We start from the raw sequence: 24,271 nt of genomic DNA on the forward strand, positions 1-24,271 counted from the left end.
TGTGGATTCTTTTGGAAATGTGGTCATCAAAACAGTTTTACTGTGGTTCAAACATGTAAATATCAGGTTTTAAAATAAAAAAATAAGTGTCTACTCAGTGCAAAGAAATGCTGTGAGATGATAAATTCATATATTGATTCATTTATTTGCAAGAACAAGTTGTGTAAGAGATTGTACGAATAGAAATGATCTAAAACAGGTTCAATCAGGCACAAAAAAATATATATAACCAATAAAATCTGTGTCCAAACATGATGTACTTCATACTGTGTAGCCCCCACGTGGTACTAAACACAAAAAAAAACAGACACCAAACTATTTTACAAGCTGTTCAGTGTGTGTCGTGTCTCAAATCACAGATCCTGATGCAGCATTTCTCTCCGAGCCAGAAGCCTGGATACAGTGGCTCTGTGAACGAGGCCTGAACCCTGTAAAGAAACGTCATGCTGTCCGACACCTCGTAGAATGTCAGAGTTCCCTCTGTGAACTTCAGATAGACCCCGATCCTGTTGTGACTGCGGGGCGTCCTGAGCAGGATGCTGTCGCTTTTGTGACTCACAGAATAGTTCTTGGACAGATCGAGACTCCAGGACAGTGCATTGGCCCCGAAAGCGGATCGTGTGTTGTAAGATTTTCTTTCTATTCCTTTGTAGGTGAGGGCGATCTCTGCCTTCTCCCCTTGCACCTCGACCTCGTAGTAGCAGCGCTCAGCCTGCAGTCTCTCCCTGCACAGCACCTGTCGCCGACGGATAAACCTATCTGGGTGATAAATAGCCGGGATTGTATTTTTCTGAGGGCTCAGCTTCACCTCTTTATCTCCTTCAGAAACACAGAGGCTCTCATGAGCTGTAGTGGGATCCAGAGTAATGTTGCATGCATCTGTGAGCATGAAGAGAAGAAGAAAAGATTTATAAAAAAAAAAAAAGAGAAAAACTTCAAGGATGCAGTTGTGGTTAAAAGTGCTGATCAATAGTTTTGTGCATAAGATAAACTCACACTGCAGAAACTGTGGAGCCGACAACTCTGGTTGTCGGCTCCACACCCTGTTCAAGCTGAGCGCTGTTAACTCCAGAGAAGTCTGTGAGGAAACATCGGAGCATCACTGAGTCATGTGTGCTAATGTTTGACACCACACACACCATTCAAATACAAACCACACTGACAGCCATAATAAATAAATAATAATAAATAAAGTCCCAAATATCCTCCACAGAACAATAAACAGTATGTAGTAGACTGGATTCATGTCAATGAAGAATCATACCAGCTGGAAAGACTGAGGTCAATTCTTTGTCACAAAATTCCTCCAGTTTCTTCCCGAGTTGTTCAACGGATCTCTTTGTCGACTTCAGCGGGAGAAGTGGATCTTCTGAAACTTCATGGAGAGACTGGAGGTAGCTGTTCTCACAGAGGAGCTGCAGTGGACGCCATTCCTGTGAGGAAGGAGACGTCATTCAGATGTTCTGTGTGTGTTTTGTTCGACGTTTGATGTTTGTGTTTTTAACAAACTTCAAGTTTCTTCTATTTGGGGATTGTTAAAAAAAACACTCTAAGCTTTGTCAATAGTTTCACTTGTGTCTCACCACAAAATGCTGCTTCATGTTTATTGTGGGACATATGTAGATATGTCTGTCTGTATCTTTCTATACTGTGTCCCATCTCTATGTTCTCGACAAACTCAAAGACACTGACGGGCACAATTTAATCTTAAAGAGACAACACTTCTTATGCTTTTCCAAGTGTGCACGTGGGACGCTCTGATGTGTACAGGTGTCTACAGTTAGCATTGAAGGAGTCATGTAGGTTAATGTGTATTGTATTTATAATACACAAGTTAATCCTTCACTAGGACCTATGTTATTTCACTCACCTTCAGGAAAATGACGTCACTTTTAGTGTGTGCCAGTCGATCCAGTTCAGCCTCCCTCTTCTTCATCTCCTCCATCTTTGTCGTCAGAGTCATGAGGTTTGCCTGAACCTGAGCTGTCACCGCCTGCTCCTGAGCTTCGACCCGCTCCCTCACGGACAGGTAATACCTCTGCAGGGAATCGATGGCACTGGCCACCATGATTTCACAGTGATCCTTTGTTTGTCCCGCCTCCTCCTGTTTAATACACAGATGACTGAGATCCACGTATCTGACACACAGAGAGCTGACAGTCTGAAGACACTGTGCTCACCTGAATCTGTTTATGGATCTCCTGCAGCTTCTCCCTTTTCTTTTCTTGTTGCTGCAGCATCTGCTTGGATTTCATCTGCATGTTCTTCAGCTCCTCCTTCAATGTGGGTTGGATGGAGAAACGCTGGTTAGAAATGTATCAGCACAGGAAGACAGCTTCAGAAAGAGGAGGTACGCAACATCCTGTTAGTGTGTTTTGAAGAAAGGTTTGGCGGGATCTGTCTGAACACCGTTAGTCTTCGTTTTCAGAATATTTATTCCATCTAAATGAACAATCAGTCAATCAATCAATCAATTCTCTAGTTCACTGAGAAGGTAAGTTTGAAGTGTGGTATGTAGGTCATATTAGTGGAATGTCTTTGTCAGAGTCGTAGACAGCTAAGTAGACTTTACTCTGTTGATCTAGGTGGAGTTGCTGGACAGGATGAGCTGCTATCACAAAACGAAAGCTGACTGCATTAAATCACTCAACTCTTTCCCAAATTTACATTGTTCATATAATATATGTAATTAAAAATATTGTTGCAGTATTTCTGTTGTACATACTTGCTTTATTTTCCGTTCCTGTTCCACAAACCCAATTGTGTGGTCTAGGTGCTCAGTTAAAACCCCCACCTCCTCGCAGAGGATCATGTCATCGGTGTAGCAGTAGATGTCCAGGGGGTTGTTGTGCCTCTTACAGAAAGTGATATCTGGTGTTTTCCTGCTATCAGCTACTTTTTTCATGAGTCTCACCAACTCAGTCAGAGTTGTGTTCTCGATCAGCTGAGGTCTGTAGGGAAACATGCAACCACACTCAGGACACCTAATCCTACGGTCACGCTCCCAGCAGTTGTGGATACACTGCGTGCAGAAGTTGTGTCCACATAGAAGAGTTGTAGGAGCCCAGAAGACCTTGCGGCAGATTCGACAGCGCAGGTCATTAAAACTCACGGGGACACAAAGTTCTGCCATGTCTGTGTGGAGAAAAGGCGGCCAAGTGCAGGTTTCGTTTCTTGACTCGCTGCTTTTGTACGTGTGGTTTCTTGATGTCAGAGTGGAAGAGGGTGTGACGACAAGATTTGAATTGATTTCAAGAAGGAGAAACCACAAAAGGGTAACGGTGGCAGTGTGATATCGTAGTGCTCCACAAGTTGTTTTTATTCATTTTTTAAACAAACCTACGTTTTGTTATTATGACTTTATTCTTTCTTGTTTTCCATGTTTTAAATAAATGTCTTATTTTGGCCAAACACTCAATGATATTACTTGATTATTCACTTTCTTTAACCACATTTCCTGCTTATATATCAACTAATACTATCAAATACCTGTGAAGACAAAAAATGCTGAGAGCAAAAAATAAATAAAGTTAAAAAAAATTTAGCATCAATGACAGTTTAATTTTAATACAGTATTTAAGTCAATGTAAAACAAAGACAAAGCCATGATAAATAAGTTTTGCAATTTACATGTATTCTTATATCCTTAACCTTTATAATAGCACAAACAAAAAAATATCAAAGTCAAAAAGTAGAAAAATTCAAAAGAAACTTGTTTTGTAACTGGCAATTTAAGTTCTCTCCACTCGAGTTACCTGCTTCAGTTTCAAACACCCGTCTGATTAACGCCGCTCATCTCAAACTCGATTTTCTTTCACACAACCTAATGAAAAATTCAAGTGTGTCTGTTCATGTCTGAATGTTCTCCTCAGTGGCCCCAGGGTGAAGGTGTGTAGGCAGCACGTCAGCAAATGAAATTCAAATCATACGCAAATGCAACTGAACCACAAAAGTTAGGTCAAGTAAACAGAGAGTTTGAGATAAAGCCTATGAAAAAGCAATACACGCCTCCACCTCATTTCTTTAAAGAAGATAAACTCAGGATATAAACACAGGGAATGCTTCGTCTTTGTTGATCCCTGCCTTCTACTAACTTTTAAACATAACATTGTTCCACATAAACGTCTTCACCCCTACGAGTGAACAAACTGTGATGTAGTGATTCTGGGTCGGCGTTACTGACCCTCTGTAGCAGGATAAGAGGCACAGAAGAGTGAATTCCTGTAAATATACAGTAAATGTCCAGAAGTCAGAATTAGAAACAAATTCATCTTCAGCTTTTTGATTAAAGGAAAAAAAAACTGGGAAAGGTTTCAGTGCCAGAAATTACAATTACGCTCAATTTCATAAAGGCAAAAGTTCATCTGATTAAGTATTTGGTTGGAGCCCCGATCAAACTGTAAGAGGTTTAACACCTGGGTGGATTTTCAGAGCAAAATCCATTCGTCATCTTCAGTTGTGAACAACATGTAACATCAAGGTTTGATCAGTGAGAGCACTGTTGGCGTTTTTGTTTCTGACTTGCTGATTTGAACTGTTATTTTAAAATAAAAACCCATGAGGACATTGACGTCGTCCACTCTCACTGTAGCAGTTCTTCCCATGAAATAGGTTTGGAGAAGACCTCCCGCTCCAGCCAGAGGTCATAGTTCATTTGGAAGTCTTCAGGCAGATCAACCCGCTGCCCCAGAACACTTTGCAGACAGTTGTCCACAGGCAGGAAGTCCGGGTTACTGTGGGTTTTGTCGTAGCGGCGGCTGTTGAAGCGTTCAATGTTGGCCCGCAGAGCACACTCCTCAGCCTGGAAGTCCCAGGGACGAGCGTCCAGATCTAAAACAGACAGGAAATAAAATTTATTGTGCTAAGAACAAAAAGCAACAATAAAGGTGTAATGAAAACAGACACAGCAAATGAATCATGACATAGATAAATCATCACTAACATCTGCTGGGGAGACAGAAAACCAGCAGCAGGCTGAACCTGATCTGATATTAACCCTCCTCAAATTAATTCATGAGACAAACTAATTCCATATTTCTATCAACTATCTGAAGTTTGACTTGTGTTCTTTTAATTAATCAATCAATCAATCAATCAATCAATCAATAATGATAATTATTTTCATCGTTTTCTTATTTTATTGTCAGTTTACAGAAATGTTTTAAACCATTCGTTTTCAGTGAGTGTACGCTTGGTTTCCACTCACCGTTGCCGTAGGCCCAGTCGTCATTAAGGCGATGTCGGACTTTCTGGTAGATGGCAGACATCGTCTTCATATTGCTCTTCCTCCACTGACGTCCGAGGTATTTGGTCTGCACCTTGAGCAGCTTGAGGACGTACAGCTGCATCATGGCCTGCTTCACTTTCAGCGCCCTCTTCAGGATAGGAGCCGACTTAAACACCACCAGCATCTGGGACAGAAAATATTGTTGTTGAGAGATTTTTGATGCCTCCATGCCGACGACAGCCGTGGCCAGAGGAGCTATTTTTAGTTTGTCCGTCCATCTAAACATGATATCTTTGATCAGTGATGAACAATTTGACCAAGTTTCTTCAAAATTGACTCAAACATTTACTTAACTCAAAGACAAACTGGTTAGAATATGATATATATACAATTGTAAAATGCAACTTCACTTGTTGGCAGAGCCATACGACCACAAGGTGTTAGTTCTAGTTTATGTGATTTCTGATTGTTGTTTCAGGTTAAGTTTGACGTGAAGAGCTCTCACCATTGTCCTGGAGTGCTTCCACTTGGTCAGTTTATTGAGGATCCTCAGCAGGTTAATACAGGAAAACAGATTCCTCCAACAGAACTGATTGTTGTCTCCCGCTTCCTGTAACAGTAAGTTTGACATTAGTAGTCAAAGAGACACAATAAAACAACAGACATCAGGAAACTTACCAAACTCTCTGCAGTTAACTCTGGGAGCTCATGTACCACACAGTACGGAAAGTCAAGTACAGAAATGCTATATGAGAAAAAAACAAAGAAAAACTGGTAAATTAATGTCGATTGAGAAAAGTTCACTGACATTTACTGTAAACTGTAAGTAGTTGTTATTTGAAGATGTCCTAAAAGTACCTATTCTTAGCTGTGATGTAAGACATGATGTTCTGGTTGAAGAACTTCAGAATAAGGGGGATGCAGTTGGCAAACACCAGGTGTTGAGCCATGTACTCAAACTATGAAAAAAACGACACACAAAGATGATTTTCTGTCTAAAAAGGGACAATTTCTTTAAATCAAAGTGAAAAAACAAGAGCGATTCAGTGACACTGAGTAAGGTCCATACCTGGTAGATGTGGTTAAGTTTGAAGTGTTTCAGAAGAAGCAGCAAGATGGCAGAGATCGCTTTAACGATGATCTCTTTGTGTCGATTCACATCAACTCCAAGTTTCATGCTTTGCAACACTGTAGTCCTGCAGAGTTACACAAAGGAAATAGCACAGACACCGATTTAAAGCCTGCAAACAAGAATCTTGGCTTTACAATCTCATCCCCTGAAATGGTTTCATTAAATACATTGTGAAGATGTTTTTTTTTTTTTTAGAGTTACTTAACTGCAACAAAGCAACCAAGCTGTTATAGCCTTTTAGAGGCACTTCAACACTTACGGCATTTCCTCCGGCAGCACGTCTGCCAGGATGTTGATGGAGTCTGTTTTGGCTTTGGAGGTGGGAGCTGCAGCGAGCAGGATCTTCAGCAGAGCAATCTGATATTATAAGAAACACACCATGTACCTTTGTGAGGTCGTGTGCAACGTTGGAGGCTACAGACAGACGTCCTAAGAAGCATCTTAGAACATAAACTCTGTTGCAGAAATCCACACCTTTGTTTTAACGATGGAAGGATAACAACAACAACAACAACAACAACAACAACGTGTTTAAGTACTGGACTGTTTATGTGAGATATTCATCTGTCTAAATTTAAAGATTAATGTTGTTCCTTTTGTTTTCGGTGATGGATAATTTTATACCACAATGTAAATCAATTCACTGAATAACACACAATAGTCACAATGAGTGTCTACTCAGTCCTGGACTCACTGACCATGTACTGAGGCAAACTGGGTAGAATTCCCTGATAGAGCAGCTCAGTGGCGCACATCTCCACCTCCTCTTCACCCTGGAGATGATGAAGCAGAAAACACACAAAATTAATTTACCACATCTCAAAACAGTTTGACCTGTCTTCCAGAAGCAGAAGAGTTAAGTTACATACAGTAAACTGAAGCTAAAACGGCAGAGAGCTGAGCTCAACTGAATAAGGCGTCGTTATAAAACCTATAAAAACGTATGAACCTCAGGACAGAGAAGTGATAGCAAAGAAGCATTAGTGACTTCTAGTGATTCTCTTGTTTGTTGCTTTAGTTTACAAGAGTTCAGTTACTTTGCTTAAGTGAAGTTGGTGCACCAAATTGCTTAGGAACTCATTGCTTTACCAACATCTTAGATGAGTCATTCATGTGTTTCCTAACTCGAAACCCTCTACTTCATAACAAACCGTTAAAATCCCACTTACACCAGACAGCGGGGTCTTCTGAAACTCCTCTTCCTTTGCTATTTGTATCTCAGCTATGGAGACGTACTTGTGCTGGGAAAAAACAAAAGAGAGAGATGAAAACTAAATAAATTTAAGTCACGCAAAACGTATCCAGATGTTAAGAAACTGTAAAAACAAGATTATTGGAATACTGCACAAATCGTTGCAATACCTGCTTCAACGTCTTGATGCTCTCGTGGATTGGCCTGGGCAGGCCGACGACTGTATCTGTATCACTGTGAGACAAAAATAACCACACTTCAGCACATTAGTCCAGCACACATACATCTCATCGTGAGTTCATTCTGTCGAGTGCACAAACTAGTATCTGCTTAGTGACTTTTGGTTGTAGACAACAAAAAGTCAAGTTACCTCCCAAGTGTGTAACCTATGAATTTACTTCTACTTGATTCCAGGAAATTTTCAATGTCCTTTTCCCTGTCAGAGCAGAAGTCAAAAACAAAACAGAAGCAAACAAAATCTTAATCTGATAGCGCCCAAATGTTCATTTTAGATTTGAATACACATAAATGTAATTACTAAATAGTTTTTCCTAAATTTCATTACACCTAGATACGAAAGACACATAATCATTCAGCTAACTCAAAAGTCATCACAAATTCAGTAGTATTATCTCGTCAGACTGAACAGTACCTGACTTTAGGAGCCCATGGGAGCCCTTTGGGGAAAGACACTCTCTCTGATGGAGGATGAGGAATAGGGGGAGGCATCACCTCGTCCCTCTCTAGAGGGAAAGTCTCAGTCTCTATAGAGTTGTCATTGTCATCGTTGTCGTCCTCATCCTCACGAGAGTCATCAGCTTTGTAAGGGTCCTTTTCATTGAACGCGTCCAAGTTGTCCTGTTTGATCAAAGCCTGTGAGACACAAGGAAACATGATCGTCACACTGTGCATGGAGCAAACGTTTGCTGTGATGGGGCAAAATGCAAAACATCCAGAAAAACTGTGAAACAAAGAGGATGAAAATAACACAAAGATGTGAGACTTTAATTCAAAATCAGGCACTTGGCGTGATGTATCATATGAAGTAAACCTTTTTAAACTGTTGCTTACATGTATACTACTTTACTCTAACTACCATCCTAGTATCTGAATGGGTTTTTTATAGAACTATCTAATTCATGTTATTTTTCCCACATCAATAAAGACAGAACTCATCTGTTATCATTGTGCATCACCAGCAGTTGGGCTGTCATATCTCTGATGACTACCTTGTGTTCACGGCGTGCCCGTTTCTGTTGCTGCTCTATGAGGTCAGATGCAGATGCAGGAGGAGAAGCAGCCCTCATACTGCGAATGACTCGTATGCTGTCCTCTGGGAGAGGTGGGAGACCCAGCTCCTCACGCTTACAAACTTTTATGCTTTGGAGTTGCTCAAACCCACCTAGTGTAAACTGAAACAGGACACAGACATATTTAAATGTCTCTCAGCTCCAGAAATGATCTGTTTTGTTGTTTAATTTCATGTGAGCAAACCTCTTACCAATATGCTCTTCCATAACAGTAGTAACACCTTCTTCATTGGGAAGTGGGGAGCGTGACCACTGCAGAACTTGGTAACCATACCAAAGAGCATGACAGATACAGGCTCATTGTTGAACAAGGGAGATCCTGGATGAGAAAACAGAATTAGTTTATGGGTAAGGTTTTGTTTATATCCATGACATGACTGAAGCTAAAATGTACCCAATTCTGCTCTGAAAGTTTCCTTGATGATTTTCCATTCAGGTTTGTCAGCTGGGTCGTCCTGTTGGATTGTTTCTACCATCAAGTACATTATGTTTAGCAGCACTCTGAGATCTGTGCTATCTGCAAGGGAAATGGCTGGTTTCCTTACAGCACTACTACAGGCAGCGCTGTTACTGAAAGAGAGGAAATAAATGATTTAACTTTATATTCGCCGCACAGAAAACATGACAACAGAAAAATTATTTTAAGTTTTGCAGAGACAATCGACACTGTTTTATGTTTTTATCACCACTGGTAAATCTAAAGCTGCTCTCAATTCAAGTCAATGCTGAATGCACCCACTTTTCTCAATACATTTTTCTAGAATAATGTCTTATATACTAGAAGCTTGAAAACAAATGGAGAGCATACTCAATCTCCATGTTGAGCAGTTCCACCAGAGCAGAGAAGGTCCCCACATCCAACAACAGAAAAATGTTGTATCTCATCCAGTGCTGCACCTCAGCCTCAGAGCTGCACTCTGCAAAGGTTCCTATAGAAAAACAATTGAAATGATTGCTCAATGCCACTTTTTGCAAGATTTCTTTCTCTTTTAAATCATTTAATGTTAAACCAGTTTTCAATTATGTGGACCGACCTTGTGCCATGTAGAGTATGGCCCTAGCAACCTTCAGCCTCTTCTCTCGAGCAATCACCTCAAGACTGTCCAGCAGGCGCATAGCATGAGCTCTGTGCTGAGCTGCATCCAGCTCTGTCCACTTCTTTTCAGATACTAAGACAGAGCAGAGGTGATAATAAACTGCATTAGGCACAGCTTCCTAAACCTTAGATGTAGTAACTCGTTCACAAGTCATTCATTAAGATCTGACTTAGTGTGTGAAGGTGAAGGTTTTGCTATATACCATGAGGTCTGAATTCCTCTTCAAAGCACTTCCTATTAAGAGCAAACTCCGGTCCTTCAGTATAACTGTACAGCTCTGGAACAAACATACACAATTAAAAATTGTGAAATTTTGAAAGAAACGGGAAATTTTAATGTCTATGAGGATAAAATATGATAATAAAACTACAAACCTGACAGCTCTGCAGCCCACTTGTCTGTATCTGCATATTCAAATTCAAGGTCTGGAGATTCAGACAACCCCTGTGAAACAATGCATGACATTATCATTTAACTAGGTATTCTGTTAGAGCAATAAGCCAAACCTATTAAAAGGATACCCACCCTTTGCCACAGCAAAACCTATATGTCATTCAGAGGAACCAATATGTCTCCGTTTCTATTTTTCTGTTCTTTCTGGATTTTGTTCCTAATCTTAGTTTGTTATAGGAATTGTAGCAAAACAAATACTTTATCTATTACTTAATGCTCCTACTGCATCATCTATATTTACAGGAAGTATGATACATCAGTTTACATCAGACACATTCACTGAAATCTCATTTGACGCTAGTTCTACAATGATTTATTTAAAATTTACAGTGATCTAATGTCTTCTATTTGTATGTTTCAGTGTGTTATTGTCAGTGATTGTTTTCATAAAATCGTAACAAAACTTATTCTGGAATAATTGCACAAGAATTCAGTTTCCCATCGTTAGCTTTCTTTCTAAACAGGCCTAGATGAAGGCTCCATGATATAATAAATGTTACATGATAATCTAATACATTAGAAAATGGACTAACAAGACTTTTAAATTGAACCTGACAGAATCAGTTTTCAACAAGTCTCTGACAGACAGCTGAGTCTGGCCTGTGGCTAGCTAACATCAGCTAGCTAGCCTCTGGTATGCTACACTGCTATCCCATATTTTATGAGCTACCACTGGACTACACTTGAAACACTGCACTACTGTGATTCAATAACACATCAACTCTAAAACCTCTCTTTACGAATCATGATAGAAATTATAGTTAACACTAGTCTTACCTATATTAGCTTGACAGAGCTAAGTTAGCTAATGCTATGTGTTACAGCAACAGCAGAAAGGCCTCGTCTATTAAGAGTTCGCGGAAATCTCATGCGCAAAATAAATCACAGGCCTCCGTCTACATACCTCTGAATCTTTCCTTGGATTACGGGCAAATTCGCCTCTGCTCTTGTTCGGTAACATAGCTCTCTGTTTATTGTTTACAGGCAGCCCACTACCGTTTCCACCGACATCCATCATTTGTGGGCGCAGTATTGTCTCGCGAGAACTCACCTGCGAGAGTTGAGATGCAGCCTGTCCGTGAGTGAGTGCCGACTCTGAAGAGACAAACACGCTCATTACTTGTGATCATATGTTTTTAATTATGTTGGACGTGAAGAGGAGTTTTTCTTAATACCTTTTTAAGAGAGAGAATCAAAATTATCCCAAACCAGCTGGTAAATTGTGAATCCGAGGGCCTGGGGCAGCTGCCCACATGACCCAGATATTAATTCTGCCATGAATGTATTTAATACCATATTTATACATACAATGCATCTGCTAGATAGGTAATGCCCGATTGAGTCTGTGAAATAATGTGTCTGAGCCATTTTGAAATTTAAACAGCAGTTTATTAAAGTGAATTGTGCACATAATAATCTATAGCCTACTACTGCAATTGTGTTCTGCAAATCAATGATACAATGTTGAAAATACACACCTGCTTTACAGCTAATATACCATCTACAGGCATCTCCACATTAGAAGCTTCAAACCAGCGTCAGTGTCAAATGACAGTTTTATGGTTATTTATTTTAATCTGACAAGAGTCCATCTGTTTTCCCCCATTAAGAACACATTCAATTGTCTCTACAACAGAGTTAATACTTTGCTAAAATTACAATTATTAGTTAAAGGAAGAGGAATTACTTAAAAAAAGGGCATGTGCTCTTATGACAAGACCACTGTAAGTAATTACATGTATAATTGTCACATGAAATAAAACTGGGAATGAAAATATAGATTCAATACATGTATATAGTACATCAAAACATAATGTAAAATGTTGCCTACTAATGTCTAAAGATTTTAAGCAATGTGAGATTAAGTTATTAGACATAGATTCAATAATTCACCAATGCAGAAGTAAAATATTTTTGAAAGAAGAACGTTTTGCTGCATAGCTATCATTGTGTATTGCAGAAGAACCACCATGTTGGATTTTACCATACATGGAAAAAACACAGTTGTACGTGTGAACATAAATTACTAAGTGACCAGTAACCATGGTTACAGTGCTCATGTTACAAAGATGTCCTCACTGATGTCCTTAGCTCTGAAGCCCTTAAAGCTGCTAGTGCAAAGAGGAAAGCACTTAATAGTAGCATACTCTAGGCCTATTCAACAAACAGCAGGGTTAAGTAACAAAAAAAGTTAAAACATAAGAAATGACCTGTAACTGCAGATGGCTTTTAAGTTTTTTAAAAGGCTATTTAAACCGATACTGAATGAGCAACACTTTTACAAAGTAACACAGTGCTGAAACCTTTGGCAAGAACAGGAAAACTGTCAACCGTTACGAGTAGGATCAGCCTACAAACCACCAGTGTGAAATACAGCATATTAAAATGTGTAAGAGCATTAAATCAACTAAGACAACAATGTGTACACTGTATAGTTTGAATTTAAAGAAAAATAACTCAGTCTTGTAATGTGGCCACTAATTTAAAGTCTTGAGTATCAGTATAAAAAAGTAAATATGCATTGAATTTGTGCATTGAACAAGCGTCACAACAGTGTCTCCTAAACAAAGAAACTCTTGAGGAAACTAAACATTGCATTCTTTAAACAGTAGTAATCAAGGTGCGACAGTACAAGATAACACAGACATCAAGGTAACACATTAGTTTGGAAAAATGTACTGACAACAACCGACGTGTCCTTATTTAGGCCCGGAGCATGTGTGGATTTAAGTTTACTTATTCTGTTATTAAAATCGTCATTGATAATGAGTGTGAGTATACTGTTATATAAATCTTAATTTAAAAACAGATGCTTCATTGTTAACACACAATTATATGCATGTACAGTATCAATATACTGTATGTAAGACTCTACATAGATAAATGTAAGAAATTACCAAGATCATGGCGTATTCAATTCTGTAACACAAAATGTCAGTGACATTTGACATGGATACTGTGGTCACACAGTGCAGATCTGGTAAAAAATATATTTACAAATGATCTGAGATATTTCGATGCCCTGAGGTGCAGAAACTGTTTTTAGCAGACACCAAAATCTCATAAATGAACACATCTTTTGAAGGAAAATTGTTTTTTTTCTACTTAAGTTCTTTATTGCCCAGGTCTGATGACAGTTACGTTTAGCAGTAACGTTGATGACACTACAGAGTCAGTCAGGGCATTTCTTCTGTATTGTATATATGGAATGTATTACGTATGATCTAACACATGAAACAGAAGGAAATGTTTAAATTTTCATCAAATATGTTTTGGCCTTGGGGGTTAGAAAGCCTCCAAAACAAACTCACAAAAACACAGCCTTGATTCACAATCATCAATTTGTTATGGCTCATTTTAAAGCAAATAATTGCCTACTGAAACATCCAGCAGACACACAACAACATCTAATTTGTCAAATTTCTGGGCACCTGAGTAATTCCAAATATAAAACATAAAGTCCAGTCTTTATGTGAATACCTTTTTCCTTTAGCTGCAATTTGGTCCAGCTACTCAGGAGAAAAACAGTCTGATTTCTTCACCACCCAGAAGCTTGGACTTGTCTAAGCTTCTGTTCTGGAAATGGCTGCATCATATTAACAGAGGGTTAAAAGAACCCAAAACAATGAACTAAAAATAGCTAAAAAGGTTTTCAGCTTTCAAGTGACCCCACAGCATTACATGGAGGGATTTGATACAATGTTTATATCAAGTATCGCTTAATGTTAGTTTGACTAGTTTCACATGCAACTAGTGACATTTCACAACAACGGTAGCCCCATCCTCTCACAGTCATTTGGCACAATATATTGATACAATGTCTGTCACAACTCTAAAATAAGTATGAAAATAGATGCACCAGACAATAAAAATCTCGTCCAACAGCAGGGAAGTGCTGTAGTTACACTGACGTTTTATAGCCAGCTTTTGGTGCATCAGTAGGAAGTAGAGAATAAAACAAAACTTGATATAGTCAGTAAAATACAACTAAATATAAGGCATGCATGCTATGAAGAGTATAAAATATATTATACAGAAATCTTTTTTTTGTCTTAGGATCAGGTAGAGTTGGGTACCATCCACATACAGCTGTGCAGACTAGTACCTGTGAACACCAAAAACAGTGTGTATAAAATTTCTCAGGTTATGTGATCATTAGTAAAATAAGTGATTTTAAGATGTTCATTTATGTTCAAATGGACAATTCTCATTATTTATTGACAATAATTATTTAATAGAAAAAGTCCATAATTATTAAATTATTGCTCCAAATTCAAAGTGTAGACCCGTACCTGTAGTAGTTGGGTTTAAATGGACCGTTCTTGTTGAGGCCCAGGTATTTTGCCTGCTCCTCTGAAAGTTCTGTCAGGTGAGCATCAAAAGTGGCCAAATGGAGACTGGCAACATATTCATCTGAAATACACAGATATTATTATTTAGAATGAAACAGTGAAAAATCAACTGTGGTGTGGTAGGCAGAACTATACTGATCAGTCTCCATAGTGCAGGAGTGAGTCTGTTTCCACTTTTTAAACTTCGAAACGTTTAAACACACAAGGCAGAAAAGAAGTTTATTAATTCACACACTTCAGTGATATAGCATAGTAAGCTGTCACCGAAATAATAAACAAGTCAAGGTCAAGTATCTATATATCCTCACCCATCTTCTTGGGAAGCAAGTAAACATCCTGCTTGTATCTTCCCTCAGGAGCATTGTACAACTCTATAAGGGCCAGAGCCTGAAAACAAACAAGCATTAATAAATGTGTGCATATCATGAATTTAATGTAAAGCAACAAATACAAACCTAAACGTACAATTACAGAGCAATAAAAGCACCGCTATGAACAGATGGAGCATACAGCTGCAAATGTACTTTACGCTATAACATGTCATTATTTCCTCCACATGCCGGAATATATTTTATGTTATTAAAATGAGCTCAGCTCAGATACCTTCTGTTGCTCTGGTGTTTTATTATTACTGATGGCATTTCCAGGTCAAAGTATGAGCTTATCTGCCAGGATGTCAAAATCATTACAGCAAATGGAAAAGCAAATGATGAGCCCTGCAGACTCAAAAATGCTAAAATGGTCTGCAGCAGTATCCACTGTGTCTCTATTGTTGCCATCAACGTGCTACCTGATTGTTACCTGAGTGGTGGCTGTGATGGACAAGACAAAGGTAGGGACAGTGGAGCAGCTGAGGTTAAGGAGCCGTCCCTAGGGAATAAAACAATGTGTCAAGAAGATCATCTTAAAAACGGATCCAACATAATGAAACACTGTTTATCAATATGTTGTGTTCTTCAAAAAACAGAAATTGGTTCTTTACATGCACAACATCTGTATTTATTATATTTGGCAGTAAGGCACATGTAGGCAGTCACCTCAGCTAGAAGTATAACTCGCTTGCCATCAGGCCAAATGACATGATCCACCTGAGAGCGCACTCTTTCCCAGGTGAGCTCAGGGGTTCGAAGACTTGCCTGAAAAAGACAAGAAGTTCAGTCGCCCTCACCTTCACGCTAGTTTAACAGCATGTGATTGGTTGGTCTTTAAGAATGGTCTTTAATAAATATTTAAATGTGCTTAGAACTGGGGCATCTTAAATATACACTAATATGATAAATTTCACTTCAATCCCCATCGTAAAGACAAGCTTACCACGTCAATCTCAGTATTGGAGTGGCCCATGTTGCACACAATGGAGCCATTTTTCATTCGGTCCAGTTGGTCTCTGGTCACCACATTCTTGTTCCCTAAAGAGAGACACAATCAGTCCCCTTCAATCAGAACATAATCAGTACACGTTTCCCTGGAGCAGTGCAAAGGGTGGCCAACTAAAAGGACTTTATTTTGTCAGACAGGTTCCATATTTAAATACTGTAGATCATTAGGCCTTAAAATGCAGTGCTACACCAGTGCAGCTCCACAAGTAGCATGTCTTTTAGTCAAGTTACCAGTGCATGTGATGATGACATCAACCTGTCGAATGACCTCATTCAGCTTGACCACCCTGAATCCATCCATGCTGTTGGAGAAGAAGCATTCAGGCTCAGTCAAGACAGTTACAAACAGGAAAGTATCTATTTTTATTGTGTTATAAAAGAGTAGTTGAGTTTAAGCTGTTATGTAACAATACTTTGCTAAATAATTAAGACAGTGTTGCTCTTAGCTAGCTTGAGCAGCTGTGCTCTTTGATTGTCTCTGCTGCCTGTTTATATATGTCAACACATTCAGCATGGAGATCATTCCAGCTCTTGTTTTCCTCACCAGGCCTGCAGGGCGCAGATGGGATCAATCTCTGTAACATAGACGATGGCTCCCAAAGCTTTCAGAGCAGCGCAGCAACCTTTTCCAACCTGCAGAGACAAAATAATATGATGAATGAGTAGCAATGTTACATAACCCGATAAGCACGACCTTGATGAAGATCATCAGTATTTAAATACAATAAAACTATCAAGGCTCTGGTTATTGAACATGACAAGCCTATTCATCTCAAAGACCTGCCAAATCAGATTTTTTTTTTTACGTCAGCTAGACTCAACAGTCAGACAAAGATATTTTCAGTGGCCTCTAAAGCTTGTCAAATATTGTGATGACTAATGATTTTATGACAGTTATCTGTGTTTTGAGACCATGGCCAATGTTCTGAGAGCATTTCAGTGTATCATTATGGATGTTTTCACAGCTATATGATTAATATTAGTGTGGTAAGCAGTCTCTCACCTCACCATACCCACATACGACCACCTGTTTCCCTCCAAACATGACATCTGTGGTTCTCTTCAAGCTAGAAAGGAGAGACATAAGATTAACACATTTTGCTGAAAAACTGCCAATCTGTATGTGTACAACTCCAAATGCTGGCATATTTATGCGAACAAGCTGTAAAATGTTATTTGGCACCGTCTGTACCAAGTGCTGTCAGTAACAAAAAACATGTATTAATCCATCCCAGAGTGTTGTGCCTAACTTTGTTCATAGTTTGGCTCACAAAGTAGATTATTTGTTTCATCCAACATCCCAGTGCAATAAATCGAAAGATATTATGATGACATTCAGTGTCGAAGCTCATGATGGACCCCTGCTAAAAGCAAGTGTCCCTTGTAGATAATTAATTGAAAGTAACAGCAATAAATTATGTGTGGTGAGTGCAGAATTCATTAACCTGATGCAGAGTTGTTGTTCATATGCTTTGGTTATAATTAACAGCAGGTAATAAATAACATGCTTGCTCCCAGGCTGCTTCAGGTGTTTAGCAGAGCATAGAGATTTTGTGCACTACAGAAAAGCTTGTTTAAAATCTTGGGGATAGTGTAGTGGTGAGATCTCTGCACTCCATGCGGGTGTTCAAATCCTGGCTGTGGCCTACCTCCGGGAGGGGTGCTTAGGCAAGACCCTGCCTTGTACCTTGTACGTCACTTGTAAGTGCCTTGTATAAAAGCGTAGGTAGGCCTCAAATCAACAGTTTTCATCAATGTCTGAAACTCCAAGTTGTTTATAAAATACATGTGAGGACTTCTGGTGGATGTCATATTTCCTTCAAACCATTTAAGACACTGTAAAGCTGTCCAATTAATAAACTGTTTAAGTGTTCGAACTTGTGCTGTACTTGGTTGTTGTTGAATCTTCCAACTTACTCACCCGTCCAGGATTGATTCTCTGCAGCAGTACAGGTTGTCAAACTTCTGCTTCGTCACAGAGTCATTTACATTCATCGCTGGCACACACAGCTTTCCAGCTTTAGACAGCTGATACAACCTAGGGAGAAGGTAGAAGAAGGTAGACATTTCATGTCAGGTTAATGTGTAATCAACTAGTAATAGAAAGTGCACATCTATTGAGCATTGTATTACCTGTGAACCCCAGTGACACTCTCCTCTACAATGCCGCTGATCTTCTTGAAAACATTAGGATATTTCTTGTACATCCAATGTGTCAAGTCTCCTCCATCATCAAGGATCTACAGTTACGGAGAAAAAATGACGTTCAGAGTGTGTGTCATCACAATGTCTCCTAATAAAAATACAAATATTAAAAACATATAAATTGCTTTTATTTGAATCGATATAAAAAGTATGGCTGCTCTTCTGTGTTCACAAATATTGACGCATTTGTTTTATATCATTCACATGAACATATCACACTACTGCTACAGACACTTTAATATATGTACCATGTTAGGCTGCCAACCCTCAGTGTTGACACAGCGGTCAATACACCACCAAAAGTCATCCTCAGACTCCCCCTTCCAGGCAAACACAGCCACACCTAAAACATAACAGAGGGGGGATATCTGCAGAAATCTGAAAGAGCAATTCTGAGAAATGTTCAAAAACACAAACATTAAGCTTTAAAAATGTGTTGTTTTTTTTCTAGATAAAACAGTTCTGCAGGTACATGACTATCCAGAGCAAAAACTAACCGAAGAGCAGATACAAACTAAATCCCTCTAAAAATGCAAGATCCTCACTGAGCTCCTAAATCTGTTGTAAAGCCCTCAGCTTGTCAGATCATGAAAGGTCTACTGTGAAGATTTAGTACATACTGAAACCATCACATAGCAACCAGAACTAAAGGAATAAAGGTTGTGCTGTTCACTGTGTTCCCATTATCTCTGCAGGACTGGTTTTACATAAGTTAGCATTGTTAAACCTGTCTAAACCGTATTCCTCACTATAAAAGATGATAACTTGACACAGGAAAACACTGGCCAAAAAATAAATTATACATATTATTGTTAAAAGCATATTGATCGTCTAACTGCAAGTGCTGCTGAAATATTTATGAATTCTTGACTTTAACAGTTAGAAAGACTAAAACACTGTCTATTACCTGTATTCTATCTTACAAAAATGATCTGTATGTCATCACGAGCTGACAAAATCAGCAATGGTGTTAGAACTAAAACTCTTCAGCTTACCATTCTCAGACAAAGCAGCAGCCACTTCATTCTGTGTAGAATAAATATTACAGGCAGTCCAGCGGCACTGAGCCCCGAGAGCCACCAGCGTCTCAATCAGCACCTGAAAACACAAAGATAAGAAATATGTAAAAGGAAAATGCTATTCACTTGTCAAAATTCTGCATATCAATAATTTATGTATTTATTATTCAATAACATAGACTGTTTAATGAGACCATAGGCAGTGTGATTAAATTTGACCTAAAATCCTATTGTGATTTAGACATGTTATCACACTGCAGTCTTTGCTTAGGCGTTGAAACTCAAAGTCAGAGAGAAATCTTACTGCCGTCTGGGCAGTGATGTGAGTGCAGCCCACGATTTTGGCACCTGCCAATGGTTTGTCACTCTGTGCTCTCTTCCTGAGTGAGATCAGTGCACACATATCTGAAAACATGAAAAACACGAGAGTATGAAAATGAATGCGCGGAAAAGACAACTATAAATCTGGTTAAATGTTCAAGTGTAATCAGACAACATTCAAGAGAAACTGCGAGGGAACCGCACATCCTGTGTGTCTTACCTTGTTCTGCAATCTCAATCTCACGTCTGCCAAATTCTGCCTGTTTGATATTCTTAACACAGAAGTCACTGCTGCCCTTGGAGTTGACCTGTGTTTTGTCCCGTGGTGAAGTCTCATCGTCAGAGCTATCTGTGTAAGATGCAGCTGTAAAGAAAATAATGTTATTTAAAAATATACCAAATTAAAGGCATGATGATGCAAGAATGAGCATTTGAACAGGTGCTCATAAACTAAGATGTGATGAGTTATAGAATAATTAAATGTTAACAAAACCAGTTTACAACCCTAAAATAAACTAACTAGATTACAGTATATTGCTGTTTTCCTTAAATAATACTCAATAGACTAAGATTATACATCAACTATATAGTGTATATAATGTTACACTGCCAACAAACAGGACTTTGGTGCACATGCACTGAAACATCTATTTTTCATACCGGAGCTGTAGCTGTCTGTGGATGACTGAGAGATGGAGCGGGACAAAGAGCGACGACCTGCTTTGGTGGGGAACCTGCTGAACTCCTGATTGTCCACCACAAACTGGATTTGCTAAAACAAACAAAAGTTGTATTAAACACTGTGCATTCACATTTTTCTTTTTTCTCTTAAGTAGTTTTACATGGCCACACGTCTGGCTTTAAAACCAGCTCAATGTGAAAGCTTGTGTTATAGTTTAGCTGGAGGTTGGCTGCTACACAGCATTTTCTTTGGGCAGAAATGTGGAGCTAAATTTACATTTGCATTTATCATGCATTCATTCGGCAGATGCTTTTATCCAAAGCAACTTACAAGTTAGACTGTCTTTGTTATGTCTTGCTTGATGTCTTGTTTGTGTACCTTTAGCCTTGACTGAATTTGGATGCAGTGGAATGAAGATCTTTTGCTAAAAACATTTCAGCACCATTATAGCCCTGCTCAAACTAGTAAGTTTACTTTATTCCAAAATTAAGTTGTACAAGTCCAATTTAATTTATTGGAAAGTTGTCTAATGATTGTTCAATGACCGGGAATCTCTGTCATTCAGTTTATCATTGTTTGATAGGAGTCTAAAGACTTATAGACAGACATAGCGGTCAAGGTTGAGACAGCTCTTAGCTGCCTCAACATTTAATTTCCTTTGGTATTAGAAATGATAATTAGCCGTGAAATGTATTACAATATTATGTAATATATTACTATTGCTGCGCCTGTCAGCTTTTTACAGTTTCATTTCCTGTTTCTGCAACCAAATGAGTAGTTAATCCATATTTAGGTAAGGTAAGATAGGGTAAACCCAGAGTGTGTGTCTGTGTTGTGTGTTTGTTGTGTAGCCAGCTTTATGCCTCATCGGATCCCTTTCTATCACTTTTTGTTCACAAGAGATTTTCCATGCAGCAAAGCAACATTATAAGGTGAGAGAAATCCTTTAGGTGCTGTGGACAGGCAAGTCTCTACACCAAAGTCTCTGTAATGATTTCTTCATTTCTATACTGTGCCTGGTGAGATTTCTGAAATTGGTTTTATCCTCTGTTGTCTGGGCTTAAAGTACTCTATGTTATGATGATGCTTGGTGACAATTTAACTACTGTTTCTACACCTAAAATGTAACCATAGGACATAACACCTGAACTAAACATAAGTTAACCATTTCTGTGAAAACAAAACTAACATTCTCTTCTGTGCTTTGAGGCTGGATCGCAAAGGTCATAAACCGCACTGACGCAGTGACTCTCAAAGTGTCTTAAAAACATTGTCACTAATAAATTATACGTAACATATACAATTGCTCTGGACTCTAGTTCACTGCGAGGAAGCTGAATATCCATGTCCTAAATCCTTCGATTTTACTGTACTTGAGATCTGTGAAAGTATTATACACAGTTAGGTATCTAAACTTAGTTAGTTATCTAATTACTGTGTATTACATTATAAAAAATGTTATAAGAGTGTTTATGATTTTGCCTTTATACACCACCTTACACCGGAACCTTTATACACCCGTTTTTGAAATAAAACAATCAAGATCTAATCAAGTACTTTCAGCTTTATTTTAAGATATATTACATAAATATGGCATTTGCCATTAAGGAATTAAAGCCATTTTAAACAAAGTGCCTCCATTTTCAAGGACTCAATAGTATTTGGTTTATTGACAAGAAGTTAACTGACCAGGTGTACTTCAAGACAAATGAAGCAGATAAAAGAACGGGAAAGTCAGATTAGACTTTACCAGAAAATACGGAAAAAGCTTTCTTTGGACTGATAAATTCATGGTTAAATTCCATCAGAAAAAAATGATGGAGAAGAAAATATGGAGAAGGAAAAGAACAGATATGACGTGTTAGAAGTAACAAGATTAATTCAGGGGTAGATAAGCCTATACTCTTTGGGATCTAACTGTGTATTATACTTATACTACAACAAAACAGCAGGTGACACTGTTTTATTGTTGGGGAAATGATAAATCTTTGATACCCACACACATCAACGTTTCCCAAAAGTCCCGTGCGAATAGCTGATTTCAATCCAACAGTACAACTTCATCACATATAACCAAACAAAAAATAAATAAATAAACACACTGTTGTGTGTGGATTATGTAATAAAATTTGTTGGCTGCTGCTCCAAAAAAGAATGAGGATGTGAAACACTGGTTCAATAAAGCGACGGTTTCTTGAGACTCTGTATTTGACAGGCTCCTAGTCACAGTTGTGCAATCTGTTTTCACACTGTGTAACACGACTTCAGAGTGTATTTTGTCCAAAACTGGCAATCCTTTGTCCACTTCATCTTCAATGATGTGTGCAAATAGTTTCCATTCTCAAACCCCAGAGCTGTAGCTCTTCCTTGTTCCTTTAAGTTATCAGTTGACATGATTATTTTGTAATTGTAGATGGAACAAATGACACTGCTGTTTTATTGAGTTGGACATGTTTAGAAAGTCTAACTATTTAGGTCAAATAGATTAAATTTATTCTTCTTTGCAACTGAGTGCAACCGTGAAATGTTGATTATTACCAGTGAAACTTTTCTTTGCCATTACTTATTAATACGTTTGAGACACACCACCTGCCAGAAGTGTCTCTCTCCTCTTCTTAGCAGAGTTGAATAAAAACAGACTTAAGCAAACTTTATATCCCCTTTATGTGAGACACTCCAGCAGAGTGACTCTGTTTAACATGAGAAATCAGTGCGTTTCTTTTTTTCTTCCAGGTGGAAGCTGAAATACTTAAAGTGCTGAAAGTCTGAAATCAATTAAAACAGCAAACAGCGTTTGCTAAAAAAGAGCACATCACTTTTTCTGTGCTCAGCAAATCCTTGCTGGTGTGCTGGTGGTGAATTTGCATTAAATGCAACTTCTATTTTCTTCAGCTCAAAAACTTAAATATAGTCTATAACCTTTATGTATTACGGACTGACGGATGATAGTTACATACTATATTTTAATGTTCAACCTATGTATAGATAATTTCCTGGGGTAAATTTGACCCTATGCAGTCCGATGATTCCCAGAAACAGACGAACACGTCAAATGATGTGTGACAGACACAGTGATGTATCTTTACTAAGAGTGTGTGTACATTTTGCAGATTATAAACTAACTTCCAGGTGTCTTTTTGGGGGCACTTGCCTGAAGTCTTACCTTCTTAACTGGTTTGTGAGTGGGCACCGCGGTGAAAGCGGGCGACAGGTCTCCCATGTTCATCTCGCTGTTCTTGCTTACGGTCATAGCTGAATATTTTTCCGCTACGTTTTCGCTCTCTTTCACCTCCTTGCTCGCCTGCTTCACCTCCAACTTCGCCTCCAAAGCCGGGTCTGACATGATTCCGTGGCTGCCTAATGTTATCTGGACAGAAACGCCGCAGCCGTTGAGTCTGCTCCGGTAGTAACGGCAAATGCTAATCGCTGCTAGCTAGCTACTCCGTGACAGCGAGCGGAAGAGAGGCTTTTAAATAACGTACATGTGAAACACGCACCAAGCAATATAATGAAGGAAGTGTCTGTGTAAAGTCTACTTCACGTAGGCGCTGACAGACGTCGTTACGGTGCCTGTTAGGTTGAGCAGAGCTCAGCTGTGGTGCTCCGCTGGTAGCTCAGCTGTCACCTGGCTGAGCGAGTTAGTGGGCGTAAACTAACAGACCGAGAGGCGTTCAAGTCCTCACGGTGCGTTCAAGGTACGGTGGGACAGCAGTGTTGGACAGCTCATTAAAAGGTGTCCTGCGTATTTTATGGTTAAAATTAAAATACTAATTTTCACTACAGCAACATAGATAGATTAATATTGTGTTATAAGAGCAGCTACGCGAATGTTGCTTTTTTAAACTACCCATTTTTTTTGCACTGTATCCTTTTGTAATCCATGCAGGAAATGTCGCCCGATG

At 38.8% G+C, this 24,271-nt stretch overlaps 2 protein-coding genes and 1 pseudogene across 2 annotated transcripts; all 3 read right to left on the minus strand.

Moving 5' to 3' along the window:
- Positions 1-125: 125 nt before the first annotated feature.
- Positions 126-3,415, minus strand: LOC113154605 (annotated as a pseudogene).
- Positions 3,416-3,594: 179 nt separating this feature from the next.
- strip1 (striatin interacting protein 1) lies at positions 3,595-11,459 on the minus strand. Its single transcript, XM_026348892.1, has 20 exons — positions 11,316-11,459; positions 10,333-10,402; positions 10,161-10,235; positions 9,896-10,030; positions 9,670-9,790; positions 9,256-9,431; positions 9,053-9,180; positions 8,781-8,963; positions 8,204-8,424; positions 7,922-7,987; positions 7,722-7,785; positions 7,529-7,600; positions 7,058-7,132; positions 6,619-6,716; positions 6,297-6,423; positions 6,086-6,186; positions 5,906-5,972; positions 5,733-5,837; positions 5,207-5,411; positions 3,595-4,830 (listed from the first exon to the last, which is right to left on the minus strand). The coding sequence occupies exons 1-20, from the start codon at positions 11,427-11,429 to the stop codon at positions 4,583-4,585; spliced, it is 2,451 nt and encodes an 816-aa protein (XP_026204677.1). The 5' UTR covers positions 11,430-11,459; the 3' UTR covers positions 3,595-4,582.
- A 319-nt stretch (positions 11,460-11,778) lies between these two features.
- LOC113153801 (S-adenosylhomocysteine hydrolase-like protein 1) lies at positions 11,779-24,001 on the minus strand. The gene is made up of 17 exons (XM_026347631.1): positions 23,533-24,001; positions 20,348-20,459; positions 19,908-20,051; positions 19,671-19,771; positions 19,343-19,445; positions 18,596-18,690; positions 18,276-18,382; positions 18,064-18,180; positions 17,146-17,209; positions 16,687-16,775; positions 16,374-16,444; positions 16,078-16,172; positions 15,801-15,899; positions 15,565-15,633; positions 15,072-15,150; positions 14,704-14,824; positions 11,779-14,516 (listed from the first exon to the last, which is right to left on the minus strand). The coding sequence occupies exons 1-17, from the start codon at positions 23,710-23,712 to the stop codon at positions 14,510-14,512; spliced, it is 1,653 nt and encodes a 550-aa protein (XP_026203416.1). The 5' UTR covers positions 23,713-24,001; the 3' UTR covers positions 11,779-14,509.
- Between the last annotated feature and the right edge of the window lie 270 nt (positions 24,002-24,271).

The sequence above is a fragment of the Anabas testudineus genome, chromosome 5, assembly GCF_900324465.2.
Source record: "Anabas testudineus chromosome 5, fAnaTes1.2, whole genome shotgun sequence".
In the NCBI taxonomy this organism is placed as follows: Eukaryota; Metazoa; Chordata; class Actinopteri; order Anabantiformes; family Anabantidae; genus Anabas; species Anabas testudineus.

Excerpts from the sequence above, each read along its gene's own strand:
- strip1 (XM_026348892.1), bottom strand. The coding sequence starts at position 11,429 with ATGATGGATGTCGGTGGAAACGGTAGTGGGCTGCCTGTAAACAATAAA. Across the intron at positions 10,403-11,315 it reads ATCCAAGGAAAGATTCAGAG|GGGTTGTCTGAATCTCCAGA; the intron begins GTATGTAGACGG and ends ATTGTTTCACAG. Across the intron at positions 9,791-9,895 it reads CATACTCTACATGGCACAAG|GAACCTTTGCAGAGTGCAGC; the intron begins GTCGGTCCACAT and ends GTTTTTCTATAG.
- LOC113153801 (XM_026347631.1), bottom strand. The coding sequence starts at position 23,712 with ATGTCAGACCCGGCTTTGGAGGCGAAGTTGGAGGTGAAGCAGGCGAGC. Across the intron at positions 19,446-19,670 it reads ACATCACTGCCCAGACGGCA|GTGCTGATTGAGACGCTGGT; the intron begins GTAAGATTTCTC and ends TTGTGTTTTCAG. Across the intron at positions 18,691-19,342 it reads TGCTGCTTTGTCTGAGAATG|GTGTGGCTGTGTTTGCCTGG; the intron begins GTAAGCTGAAGA and ends GTTATGTTTTAG.